General features: G+C 38.2%; 1 protein-coding gene across 1 annotated transcript in view; it reads left to right on the top strand.

Annotated features, from left to right (window-relative positions):
* The first annotated feature begins 237 nt into the window (after window positions 1–237).
* Window positions 238–14,337, top strand: part of chodl.L (chondrolectin L homeolog) — a 48,140-nt gene continuing 34,040 nt past the window's right edge. The window contains exon 1 of the mRNA XM_018245969.2: window positions 238–587. Coding sequence (XP_018101458.1) covers window positions 497–587 — 91 coding nt within the window. The 5' untranslated portion in view covers window positions 238–496. The remainder of the gene's footprint in view (window positions 588–14,337) is intronic.

Raw genomic sequence — 14,337 nt, 5'->3', positions numbered from 1 at the left:
AAAAAATATATATATATATATATATATATATATATATATTTTTTATACAGTATATATATAAAAGACACTGGAAAAATAACTTCACTTTTGACAACCTGTTCCTGTTTTATAGTGTGTGTGCCTGTGCCAAATGTATAGTTTGCAGTGACCTGTCACTGGTCCGTTACAAAAAGCAGGAGCCGTGGGATTGGCTGCCTGGGAGTGCAGAAGGGAAGAAATCAATAGCTTTGGGATGGAGCTAGTTATAGTAGAATACTTCAAGCACTCTGAAGCATCGCTCATTAAGAGAGATCAGCCGGTGCCTTAACATGACTTACAAAGGCAAAGGGAAATAAGCAAAGGGAGGAGACGATATGTGTGAAAACCAGACGTCCTTTCAGTCCTAACAGGTTTTGGAGTCAGGACTTTGCTACTTTACTTCTTTTACTTTATTTTTTGAAGTTTTTTTTTGGTTTGTTTCATTGGGAGTCTGCTAAAGCTTAAAGCTACAGCTACAATGTTTCTGGTGCTGCACTCCAACATGCTTGTTGCGCTCCTTGGTGCCATCCTATGGGGGCACAGCAGTTATGCCCTTCGCGTTGTGAGCGGTGAGTATAAATATATATACAGTATATGTTTTGTATATTATACAGTATATGTTTTTCATATGCATACACATCTGGGGGTTATCTTGCAAGCATCTGTGCCAATGTGATTTCCAGGGCAACATAATCCCCAATGCTGCCCAAAAAGTGCAGTACTACAAAAGTTATCAAATACAGTTCCTGCTAGTTTGTAAAGGGTTAAAGGCAAACTGTGTGGCCAGACAGGAATGAACCGTAAACGCTTCCTTTTTACCCAATTTCTCGTGTCAATTTTGCAGAGGAGAGGATGATGCTATGCTTTGATTTATAGCAAATATTGCAGTTAGAGAAGAGATTTGAAGACTTTGAACAAGTACCTAATTCTTGGGGTAGTTTTGCATAAAATGGTAACTTTGCTATCAAGTGAATTGGGAAAGGGGGGATCCATTTATTGGGTTACGGAGCTGATCAGCATTGCACTGCCCGTAATAAAGACAGTTTGTAGCACGCTGGATTGCTGACCGTGAGTTAAGGTCTATGATTGGCTAAAGAACGTCATCAATGCATTATGGGAAGAGCATGGCTCACGGTTTGAAAGAATCAGTGCAGACTGGGAAGATGATTTTAGGATATAGTGTAGTGTATAGTGTCATTTTAGTGTATATTCACTCAATACTCTATTTAGCCTTAAACACTGCAACCCCCCCCCCCAGGAGCTGGGAAAAGGGAGCATGGGGGATAAAATTAAGGCTTAAAACAATTGAGCCACCAAAGGTTGCCTATCCCTGTTGGAATCATCTTGTTTTTACCAATTAGAGATTAAAATCCCCTCTCCCCATATGCTGCTGTTCCATTACAGAATGCTGAGCCTTTATTTCCTGCTGTGAAACTGAAATGTCAGCATTTAAAAATGTATTCAATATAATCCATTGCTAAGTTCATTGTGGTCAATGGAGTCACCATTTCTAACGATGGGTCACAGAAGCCTGTCTTAGTGTTGTATTGTCACTGTTGAGGTGTTTGCACTCACATTAAAAAGATACCAGCATTAAAAATTCTGGAAATAAAATCGGAGCAAATTCTTTAACAAGAAACTTATAAAAACGAGATCATATAGAAGTAAAGAACATAGTGATAGAGACTCATTCACACACGGGTCATTTATCAACAATGGGAAAATTTGCACTCGTTGCAACCAGTTCAGACAGTTTCAACTATGAAAGCAACAATTTGATTGGTTGCCAGGTGCAAATTTGCCGAGCCCCTTTATATATATATATCTGAAATGTAGCAGCATTAATGGTGTTTTATTATCGTGCACAAACCTAAAATAGTCTACTGGCATATTGTTCCTCACCACTGCGCTATGAATATGGAAGCTCCGTGGAAAAGTTAATGCAATTAATTCATCTTATATTTGCATTGATGCTGGCAAATTAGAAGGCACATGTATTCAATTAAGGCAAACCACTAAGGATGAGGAAGGAAGGCTACCTAACGAGGTACAGAAATCTAAACAGATTTAATTAAAAGGAGCATAATGAAGCAAATCTATAGGCCGATGTGAAATCTAATTGTAAAACTGGCCAGCCTTTTGTTGCCATCTCTATAATTTATAGCGGAGGTTTGGTAGGTTGACCGCACTTAAAAAAGTGTGGAACTGTTGGGATATTGCCTCTGTACCAAAAATGTGGTCAGATAAAACTTTATGATGATGTGTGGTCCTATGTGCTGCCCATATTCATCACTCTCTTAGCTTCAATACTTTACCAATAAATGCCGCAGAAGTTCATAATGGACACGGAAAGCCTCATTGTGGGATATCTGATGGACAATATACAGTGGGATAATGGGTAGATCAAAGGATCCATATTATTTTCTGCTCCACGTGTATCTTTGGATAATGGGTAGATCAAATGATCCATGTTGTGTTTTATACTATTTTCTGTTCCACATGTTTCTCAGAACAAGGAACTCCAGAGATCTTCAAGGAAGCATGTGTCCTCAGTTCTCTAGTTTCTTAAGTGATCAAGTTAAACTTAAGACTACGACATATTCAATTAGAACTGGCTGCAATTCATATTGGGGAGTATGCTAAAGGAGCGGCCAAACCCAGCATGCATTTTGCCTACGCTCATATATACGTGGGTGTGACTGCAACATCTGCAACAGGTCTACTTTGCTCCATGAGCTTTCATCGCCTTGTTCCACTCCTTTTTTTAAGAACCCTATAAAGAAAGTTATACCACAAAACACTTTTTGTGCATACTGATGGATGCAACCTAAATTCTGTTCCTGGTGAATCTCACTTGGTGTCCCAGCCTTGCTGAACCTTCATGTTGTCTCCTTGCCTACAAAAGTAAACCTTCAAAAGTGCCTGCAATTGGATATGACCAAGGGAATTATCCCCCTTTACTGCAATTGTGTGAGGGTGCAATACAAGGTTTTGGGATGACACAAACCTTCCTTTATCTGGTAGTGATGGGAGACTGGTACAATCCCTAAACATTGTGTTGCATCCATACAAAAGTCCTATTAATGGGATTTTTACGTGAGCCTATGCAGTTGTAGCAGCTCGCATTTTATAGATGAACTAGGTGAGACCATTGTTGGAGCCCCTTGTAGTTCTACTACTGATATATAATTTACAGGTGTCCCTGTGTATACCTTGTTTCCGTAGCTGAAAACCCTTCTTCTGCCCTGCACCCACCCTTACTCCACCTTCATCATATAATCATGGTCATACCTGGGTTACCTAGTAGAGGTTCTTGTTTGCTTGTAGTCATTCCTTCATAAGTTAGAGATAACCCACCTTAAGCCCATGTCTTCTGTGCTTTTTATGGTGAAGTCAGCAAAAGTTCTGGTAACAATGTGGAGTTAGAAACACTTGCACCCTGTATTCAGATTATTAATATATATATAATTCATATACCAGGTACCGTACTATCCTAAACTTTTTGTTGGGCTTGTTATAAGAACTTGTTGGGTATTACTGCAGTCTGGCTCCTTAGCCTAAACATATTTTGAGCAACTGTTCATTTTATGCTGATTCTTTCACTGCAGAACTACAGCCAAGCTGAATAAATATATTGTTAATGATATCCACAGTGCACTTTGCTGCTCAATAATTTGTTGGCTGAAATGACTGTCGAAATAATGCTGATGCCTTGTGACACCCTCGCCCCCGCTGAGATGAAAGATAGTTGCGGCTATTGAGTTTAGTGGAGGGAGGCTGGTGTTAGCACAAAAAGCATATGGGTTAAGTAGTGCACTGCAATGCATCTGATGGGCAGCTAGCAATTACAGTAACTGTATAATATAGCATAGGGGTTTTATGGCCAAAATACTTTTTCGTAAATTTTAATGATATATTGCATGTTTCCCAAAAGAAATGGGACAGCCATGGTCAACATTAGTCTTCATTGTTTTGTAGAAGTGAAGTAGTATAATTACTTTTAGAATGATGCTGCACTGAAATCAACATTTCATGGACAACAGCATATTATCTATCTATCTATCTATCTATCTATCTATCTATCTATCTATCTATCTATCATCTATCTTCTATCTATCTATCATCTATCTATCTATTATCTATCTAGCTACCATCTATATATCATCTATCTATAAATCTATCTATCTATCTATCTATCTATCTATCTATCTATCTATCTATCTATCTATCTATCATCTATCTATCTATCTATCTATCTATCTATCTATCTATCTATCATCTATCTCTCTATCTATCTATCTATCTATCTATCTATCTATCTATCTATCTATCTATCTATCTTCTATTATCTATCTATCTATCTATCTATCTATCTATCTATCTATCTATCTATCATCTATCTATCTATCTATCTATCTATCTATCTATCTATCTATCATCTATCTATCTATCTATCTATCTATCTATCTATCTATCGATCTATCGATCTATCTATCTATCATCTATCTATTATCTATCTATCTGTCTATCTTTCACAGTTTAATCTTGCAGGAACATCGTACAGTTTTCCTTAACATGTTGTCTATCTATCTATCTATCTATCCATCCATCCATCTATCTATCTATCTATCTATCTATCTATCTATCTATCTATCTATCATCTATCGATATAGCTATCATATTTGAATCTTGCAGTAATATCATACAGTTTCCTAACACGGTTATAAAGGCGAGACATAACTAATCCCAGACAGATGTTCCTACACAATTGTCTGCCTTACAGTTTGTATGATCTAGACAGATATATCGGGGGCCAAAACACTTTCAATGGGCACGGTTTATGCCAGTTTGGCTTTATGTATGGGAACTGTTCTGAAATGAGCTTGAGTGAATGAATCATACACTGTACGTGGTTGAGCTGCCATATGCAATTTCACAGTTGATTTTCCATCAGAACACAAAAACATCATTATAATAGCATTGTGTAATGCAACAGTTATTAGACCTTAAATAAACTCCAAATTCAACAAGGCTGTTTAGTAAAATATTAAACTTCTAGCGCCTAGCTCCAGGATGCCTCCAGTTAACCACTGCTTCACTCTGTCATAAAGGCTTTTTTCGGACAGGGCACTCTTTACTTTTTGTATTGGTTATTGGTTGTTTTTGTATGTTTAAGTTACAGTATACACCCACTTATTGTGCAACACAAGAATATGTTGGGGATCTGCAACCCGGAAACCCGTTATCCAGAATGATCCGTGTTACAGGGAGGCCATCTTTCATTGACCACATTTTAATCAAATGAATAAACATTTTGAAAATGATTTCCCTTTTGTCTGTAATAATAAAACAGTATATTGTATTTGAACCTAACTAAGATAAAATTAATCCTTATTGGAGGAAAAACAAGCATAGTGGGATTAATTTTTTTAAAATGTTTTTTTAGTAGAGTTAAGGTATCCAGATCCAAATTACAGAAAGATGCCTTTATTCAGGAAACCCCAGTTCCCAAGCATTCTGGTTATCAAGTCCCATACCTGTACATGTTATTATTAATAATAATAATAATAATATTAACGTTTCAACCACCTGGATCTGTTTATTTTATATAAATATAGTGATCGCTTTCTTAAAAACCTCTTTCCCCACACATCCCAACTCAGAAAATATTGTATGTGTTATCTCAATCATGTAAAATCTTTAAAGCAAGTTTATTCACATTCCATCACCCCTGACAGAATGTGTTTCTAAGAGAAACAATGTTGGTTGAATAAGCAAATACAGTAAGTGAGTTTGAAAGATTTGCCGGCTTTATTTAATAGCAAGTAAAGCACAGGGGCCCATATGAAATATGATCATTAGCTCTACTTCCAGATGAGTAGCTCAGCAGTTTTGTGAAAAATTTCACCGCAATTCTATGAGTGGTGAAAAAAATGTGCTCATCACTAATACTATATACAGAAATGGCTGTTGGATTTTTATGGTGCAAGCTGTCCTTGAAGGACCAACCTTTGGACAGGGCCGGTTAGCTGATTACAAGTTTACAGATATAGGCAAATATTTCTGTATTAAGAATATCTAGGGAAGACAATTAGTGTTCAAAATCTCATCCTCAGTTAACACTTAAGTGGGCTATCTGGGGTGTCTAGAAAGGATAATGGCATTGATTCCAAATATTACCCTAAGTGGCCTTGAGCTTTAGTCCCCCGTATCATTGCTCCAGGTCACCAGAGAGGACCTTCATACAGTTTGAAAACCACTGATCTAGAGCTACTATTTCCTAATGCAGTGCCGGGGGAAGAATAAAAACAAACCCCCAATAAATAATTTGCAGGTAGCCACTATGTACCCTTAAAGCAAAACAATGTTATCAATATTGGCCATGTAGTCTGGTTCATCAATTGGTCCAGAGCCCTGGTTCTTTTTGCCTTCCAAAATCCATTCCCTGAAGACCACCTGGTTCTGATCCCCACTTACTTTTGTTACAGCAGCACTGAACCCCCTCGAGCCATGCCCGAAACTAGAAGCATCAACATAATAAGATGGCAAGAATGCTTTTTATTGACAAACAAATGCCATTATTTGTGTGGAGCTAACAGCAGGAATACTTAAGACAATGAATGGCCAAGCTATTATTGTAACTAACAGGATCTTATCTTAAGTGACCATGGGATATTTATGCTCTGTTACTGTATTGAACTCCGGAAGCAATAATGGTGCATACAGTCTTCACAGTGAAGCAACAACGCAGCCAAACTGACCTTAGCTTAGATACTTCTGGTTTCTTTCGTGCACCCTGCTCCATGAGTACAAAAACATAACAGCATAAACACAAATCTCATATATATATATATAATATAATATTTATGACCCAAGACTGATGAAACAAGTGCTTGACCTATTAAGTGATTTCTTACTTCTTAAATAACTTCATCAATTTCTTATTCATCCAACAAAGGAATAGGGAATGTTAATCAGAACTTGTCATTACACGCTATACTAATCCAAAGTCAGCACTTTCAGCAGATAAGGTGGTCTATACAATCATCCCAAAGATGACTTTTATTGAACGCCCATATAAGGAATAACCTTTAAAAATGCTGACTGCTTTTGTGTGGAATCTCAAACACATGAATCACTGTTCTCTTTTATGTTATTTGCCATTACATTTACTTAACCTGATTAATGAAAAGCAGCACATTACATAATAATTTGTTGTTTGTACCAGACTGACGCTAGTTTTTATTGTGGTGTAAGCAGATAAAAGGCCAGATCTTGCTGTTCTGAGGGGAAGGGGTGGGGGTAGCAATATGTTTGGTTTGAGACCTAAACATTTCACCATAACCTTCTGGAAGTCTTAGTACAAATCAGGAAAATGTGCTTATTTTGCCTTGCTTTGTCACCTATAGCAACCAATAAAAACTTAGCATTCTTCATCAGGCAGGAGGCCTCAATAGAAACATAAGGCAGGAGGTTTCAGTAGGAGCATCAGGCAGGAGGCTTCAATAGGACCATCAGGCAGGAGGCTTTAGTAGGAACATCAGGCAGGAGGTTTCAGTATGAACATCAGGCAGGAGGCCTCGGAAAGGAAATGCTCAATTGCTCATGTATTTTAAGCACCTTAGTGTGTTAGGGACCCTGTGACTGAGGACGTGTAGTTAGTTTAAGTCTAGCTTCTCTCATAGAGTGCTCAAGGAGTGTGATATAGCCATGGTCAGCTAATATACTACACCATGAAGGGACAGTGTGGGGTTAGTTCCCACAGCAGGCATAGGGACTCCAATGCATAGGGACTCAGGACAAAGTACATTCACTCTGAGGCACCCCTGAATTACACAGTACAATGAGGCTGAACACTTGTGGTAAGATTAAGCTATGATGGCAACTGTAATATCCCTACATCATGTATTTTTGGCCTGATATTGATCAGGGAAACCCATCAGAACACCCCCTACACGGGCAGATAAGATGCTGAATCGGTCTAAATACCAATATCAGCAGCTTTAATCTGGCCATGTTTGGCCACCCTTAGATATATTAAAGCTATGCCAGTGTACTACTTAAAGTATCATTATTTTATTTTGTTTTCTCAATAAATCTGTTGTTTAAAGGGATACTGTCATCGGAAAACATGTTTTTTTCAAAACGCATCAGTTAATAGTGCTACTCCAGTAGAATTCTGCACTGAAATCCATTTCTCAAAAGAGCAAACAGATTTTTTTATATTCAATTTTGAAATCTGACATGGGGCTAGACATTTTGTCAATTTCCCAGCTGCCCCTGGTCATGTGACTTGTGCCTGCACTTTAGGAGAGAAATGCTTTCTGGCAGGCTGCTGTTTTTCCTTCTCAATGTAACTGAATGTGTCTCAGTGGGACATGGGTTTTTACTATTGAGTGTTGTTCTTAGATCTACCAGGCAGCTGTTATCTTGTGTTAGGGAGATGATATCTGGTTACCTTCCCATTGTTCTTTTGTTTGGCTGCTGGGGGAAAAAGGGAGGGGGGTGATATCACTCCAACTTGCAGTACAGCAGTAAAGAGTGATTGAAGTTTATCAGAGCACAAGTCACATGACTTGGGGCAGCTAGGAAATTGACAATATGTCTAGCCCCATCTCAGATTTCAAAATTGAATATAAAAAAATCTGTTTGCTCTTTTGAGAAATGTATTCCAGTGCAGAATTCTGCTGGAGCAGCACTATTAACTGATTCCTTTTGAAAAAATTTTTTTTCCCATGACAGTATCCCTTTAAGAACCACTGGTGTCCACAAGTTGTTTTGAAGGAAGAATTTTAGAATCATTTTTGTAGACCCTCTACCTCCACTATTCTACAAGGGCCCAGCTCCAAGAGAGAGAAGGTCACTTGTAGCAGTGCTTTAGAGCATTAGAATATACTATGATCCCTCTATAAATGTATACTCTAGCATCTGCCATCTCAATGAACTGATTCCTAGAAATCCGTCTTAGAAAATATAACAAAGTTACCTTGAAAAATTTTTTTTTGCAATATCTACAGTCTGTATGTGCACACAGGTTTGTTCCAGCTGTGATGGAGGTCTGGTGGGTAGTTGTTTTGAATGGCTGTTTAATGCATCATTTATACTTGTCAAGAACAAAGAACAGAGCCAGAGCACAAATCCTGCATCAAATGGAGATGAATGTACAGTTTGTTTATCCATATGATGCTTTAGACAGAAAATGTCCTTAATTATTATTACTTAGCGAATGATCATAAGAGATGTCCAACCTGATGTCCTCAGCTCATGCAGAACCAGACTTTAAAACATCCCATTAATAACTGAAGCATAAGCCGTTCTTGCAAGGTATTCTCATTTGTGGTCCTGTGTCTGGGCTTTGTCTTGGGAACGTTTTTGGGAATAATACATTCCAAGGATTTTTTGCAAATTGCTTCATATTATAATCAGAAGGAATTGCTGTGAGTATGAACAAGGTTATTAGTGAGATATTGACCCCCCTACAGTATTTATCCTCAATCGGGTTAATCTAATGAAAGCAGCCGCAGCAATGATCATTACAAATACTCAACAAAATTCAAATGAACAATTCTTGTTTTTCGTCTCTTTCTGCAAAATAATTCAATTAGTGGAGAATTCAGTCTCGTATGACATCAACTTGCAGTCCGATCTATAGAGCAGACTTGGAAAAACAAACCCTCCCGGTGATTAAAATACCTTGATCAGTCCAGAATCGTTACAGTGATCACATGACAAGCAGTGCGTTTGATTGGGGGCATGACCAAGACTTCTGGACCCAACTATTTTCTGGTTCTTTCTAGGCATAAAGGACCCATTGCCCAAAACATTGAAGTTTTTTTGCCCTTACCATGTAAAAAATATGAGAAGCACATATTCCTTCAGTCATCTAGTCGTCTTCAACAACAATAATAATAATCATGGCATACTTCTTTCAAAGATTTAGCCCTGATGTACATGGAAGGGAAGTTACTGGTCGTAGATACTTTCTCTGAAACAACAGTTCTAGTGAACAAGCTGCAAAGAAAATATGCAGTCTATTCATTCCAGCTGGGCCTTGCAGCTGCTTTGGTGTTTAATCATTATTAAGCTAAGGTAGAAGACTACAGACAGCCACAACAGAATCATTCCTGAATCCCATTGCCCAGTCGGTATGACAGTAGAGTTTAATTAAAGCCTACTGTGCAAGGACGATGTGCAGTATACAAGTCTCTTGCTGTGAATTGTGCAGTTGCTGAAAGCATCAGAGATATTCAGAGAAGAAGGAACAGCGTGAATGTGCACCTGCTTTATTCAAAGATCTCATTGTAGTTTCTGGAAGCAATCTGCAGATGAATCCTGACTCTCAACAGCTGTTTTTATAATGCAAACCTCACCACTTTCCCCAATGACAGTTACATTGGAAACAGTTCTGATAATGCAAGCCAAAGGTATAGTCATAATCAGGTCTGGACTGAGAATCAAAATAGGCCCTGGCATTTCAGGTACCCAGAGGCCCCAACAGGCCACCCAGAGGCCCAAACAGCCCACTAAATAGTTAGTGTCTATGGCATCTTACAGCAAACCCATTGGCATTTGCCAGAACCCTCAGATTGCCAGTCCGGGCCTGTTCATAATAATAGTAAGCCACCATACCCCTGTTGTAAAATATAAGCATATACAGAGACACAGAGGGAAGCTCTTCTATTATGTATTTATATTTATTTATTAAAATGTAAAATTTCTATAGAGACTGTCATTCATCCAGGTCATGATATACAATATCTAGTAGAGTTAAGTCTAAAGCAACTGGACATTTTCCTGATAAAAAAAACATCAGAAAACTCAAAAAGTGCAGTTGCTTTAGACTTAACTCTACTGGGTACTGTTATTAAAATGTATTTCCATAATTCATGAGTCACGTAACAACACTAAGTAGCTATTATAACTGATGGCATCACTAAGCATAATTTATAAAGATATAATTAGAAAAAGCAGGGCAAGGTGCAAAGTGAGAAAATGGGTGCAAACTGGTGTGTTTTTAAAGAAAAGTCACAGATGTTTGAGCTTCAAAATGAAACACAAAGACCAATTTCTGTCCAGTGAATAAAGCCCTGCGGGTGTTTGGCAGCACTGTATTCATAAGGAGCAGGTAGGAGGAGGAGGTTCACCCAACCCAACCCAAATCTTGATTGCCATTCATGGGAGTGCAGTGTACAAAACAGTGCACAAATCAGCATACAACAACATAACTACAAAAAAATCTTCAGAGGGGCCGAGCATGCTCCCAGCATCTAGCCCTCTTGTAGGGTCCCATTTTATTATGCAGGAGGCCTTCCCCATTACACAAATCAAAACAGGTCTTTATGTTGTGCTGTAGACCAACGCTAAGCACTTCATAGCTTCATAGATCCGCTGTCTAATACAAACTAAATAACATGTTGTCGATTGCTGACTGTGCCCCAAAGCATAGGCACATTTTGGATATTCATGCAAAAATAAAAGAACATATCCAGTACCTAAGTGTAAGTATTACATTATTATGGATGCTCTCTGGATCCCAGAATTGACTGTAATGTTTACATCTTACAGTTTTACAACTGAAATACCATAGAGTTTGTTAAATACCAGCTTTTTTTTTTTAAAGCTGAAGACTATATTCAGCAAACCATTCATTTACTCAAATCGTAAATTACAGTTCTGTATATTTTTTTGTTGCCAAGATTAACAGCCATAGCGTTTGTACAATAACAATCATTTGTGTCCCTCGTGCAGTTGCTTTTCCTCACTTAAATTACACAGACTGAAATCTGGATTTGAGCACAGCCATGTCTGAGCTGGCAAAGCAAATCTGCTGATTCCTCCCTGGACTGCGCTGCCGTCCAATGACATCATAAAGAACTGGAAGTGATGATAAAGCATTTTGTAGAGATGCAATTACTTTAAGTATATATTGGGCAAAGAAAGATGCAAGCTAATCCTGTTATCCACCATTTAACAAGCAGTGTATTAATCATAGCCATTATCCCTTAATGACTGCTATTTACTGCATTGTTTTCATTTTCTTACCCCAGTGGTTATATTAATGGGTTAATGCAATTTCCCGCTTTAGCATTTTATTATTGTGCAGTATAATACAGGTGGACTGGGGTGTCTGTTATATTTAAGCATGCACGAGAGACGTTCTCTTGTAAGGTAACCAGACAGACATTGATTATTATATATTATCTCTTGTATGATTTTCAAGCCTGTCCCTTGGAGCTTACAATCTAAAGTCGGTATATTAGGTACGTTGAATTTGATAGGCTTATGAGTACTGCACTAGAACTTCCTCTTACAACCATTTATGGATAAAGGTGGACAGAATGGTTGAAAATGAGATACTGATGGTAAATGGTAGTAATTGAGACTGTGGGTGTTTGTTATTTCTCCTAGTTTCTGATATGAAGGCTCTTTTATGAATCCAGCTCTCTGTGCAAAGTGCAATTTGTGGCTGCAGTTTGTCATTCGTTTTTACCTATAATGCAGCATTTTTTCCCCTAGGTTTACAGTTTCATTGTTGGTACACACTAAAAGGGGCCTGTCACCCAGAAATAAAAATCTGTATAATAAAAGTGGTTTTCAAATTAAGCATGAAACTCAAATTCTTTTTTTATTCAAAAATCCATACCCATTATAAATGGTGATCGGCTAATTTGTCCTGTTTTGCCAAAAAAAATTGAAAATTTCCTGTGAAATTTGCAAAACGGTGAAAAATGTGTGAAATGCATTGAAGTCGATGGGTGTCAAAATTATTTTAACGCGCGTCAATTTCGACGCCGCGACAATTTCGACACCGCAACAATTTTTATGTGAGCCTGATTTGTCCAAATGCATTAAAGTTAATGGGCGTCCAAAGAATTTTGACTATTTTGACTGACCGCGCCCACATTTTTTTGACTCTTTTTTTTTTGATTTTTCGCTCCGGCAAAATGTGGAAATTCACCATGAATTCGCACCTGGGAATTTATTCACCTATCACTAATTCTAAACTCATTTGAAAATCTCAGCTGTCGATCATATATATATTGCCTGCTATGATGTAGATATGAATGAATTTTGGGGCAGCTGTAGCATCAATATTGAGAAAGTCATTAAAAAGAAAACAACTGGCACGTGTTTTCCAATGAACAGCACAAAGTCTCAGAGGCTTCATGTGAGGCTGGAAAGCCTCAATCTTGATGCAGGGCCTCTTTAAGAAAAGAGAAAATAAATCTCCATTCATGGTGGAGATTGAGGCTCACAGCACCACCACTACCTGGCCAAATACCCTGTATCCTGTATGGCAGGAAGTATTATTTTCTAATCCAATGAGATGGTTGAGTTAATGGTGAGAGATAATTATCAGGAGCCACTGGGTTCTGTAAATGTCGCAAAGAAGAAATTTGCCAAACACAGGAGGCTAGTGTAGCGGGGAAATCCCCTGCACGTTTATTTAGTCATATGATGTAATGTTTCGGGGGCGTGCCCCTTCTTCAGATTTCTTACAGCAGGGATTCCAATGGGTGCATTTCCTAGGTTTTACATTTCTTTCTCTATTATAAGGGACAGTGTACCCCAGATGCAAATTATATGGATATTAGAAGTCACTGAGGGGTTCTGTGACCATTTAAAGGCACAAGGCTGCAGGCTGAGTTATACAGGGAACTCTGAGTATCACTCATGTATTATAAGGGATAATGTACCCCCTACTGTAAATGATAAGGATATTAGAAGTCACTGAGGGGTTGTTCTGTGACCATATAAAGGCACAAGGCTGCAGGCTGAGTTATACAGGGAACTCTGAGTATCACTCATGTACTATAAGGTATAATGCACCCCCTACGGTAATTGATGAGGATATTAGAAGTCACTGAGGGTTTCTGTAACCATATTAAGGCACAAGGCTGCAGGCTAAGTTATACAGTAAACTCTGAACAGACAGCCTCACCCACTACAATCTCAATTTTTTGATCATATGGAACTTATTAAATAAGGCGATATCCATACTTTTTGCCCTGATGGGATCAAAAGCTGTAAGAGATCCCTGCTCCATATTAAGAAGCTTCTGAGAAGCCTGGGTCACTCACCTGCAGTACATGTATGACATAGAGTTCATTCTGAACCTTATACATGGGCATTGTTGGCATTCATATGCCTCAGACATGATTGGCTCAAAATGTATTGATTAAAATCAATCAATCAATTCTACAATTGTTCATGATAATTTGGCCACTAAAGCTGGTGTGCTATTGGATAATCAGTTGCGGCTCAGCAGAGTGGAGTGGACGGCAGCTCCTGTACTTATACATACATCAATATATCACA

The sequence above is a fragment of the Xenopus laevis genome, chromosome 2L (assembly GCF_017654675.1).
Source record: "Xenopus laevis strain J_2021 chromosome 2L, Xenopus_laevis_v10.1, whole genome shotgun sequence".
NCBI classification, from domain to species: domain Eukaryota; kingdom Metazoa; phylum Chordata; class Amphibia; order Anura; family Pipidae; genus Xenopus; species Xenopus laevis.
This window is presented reverse-complemented; position numbering and strand designations above follow the sequence as displayed.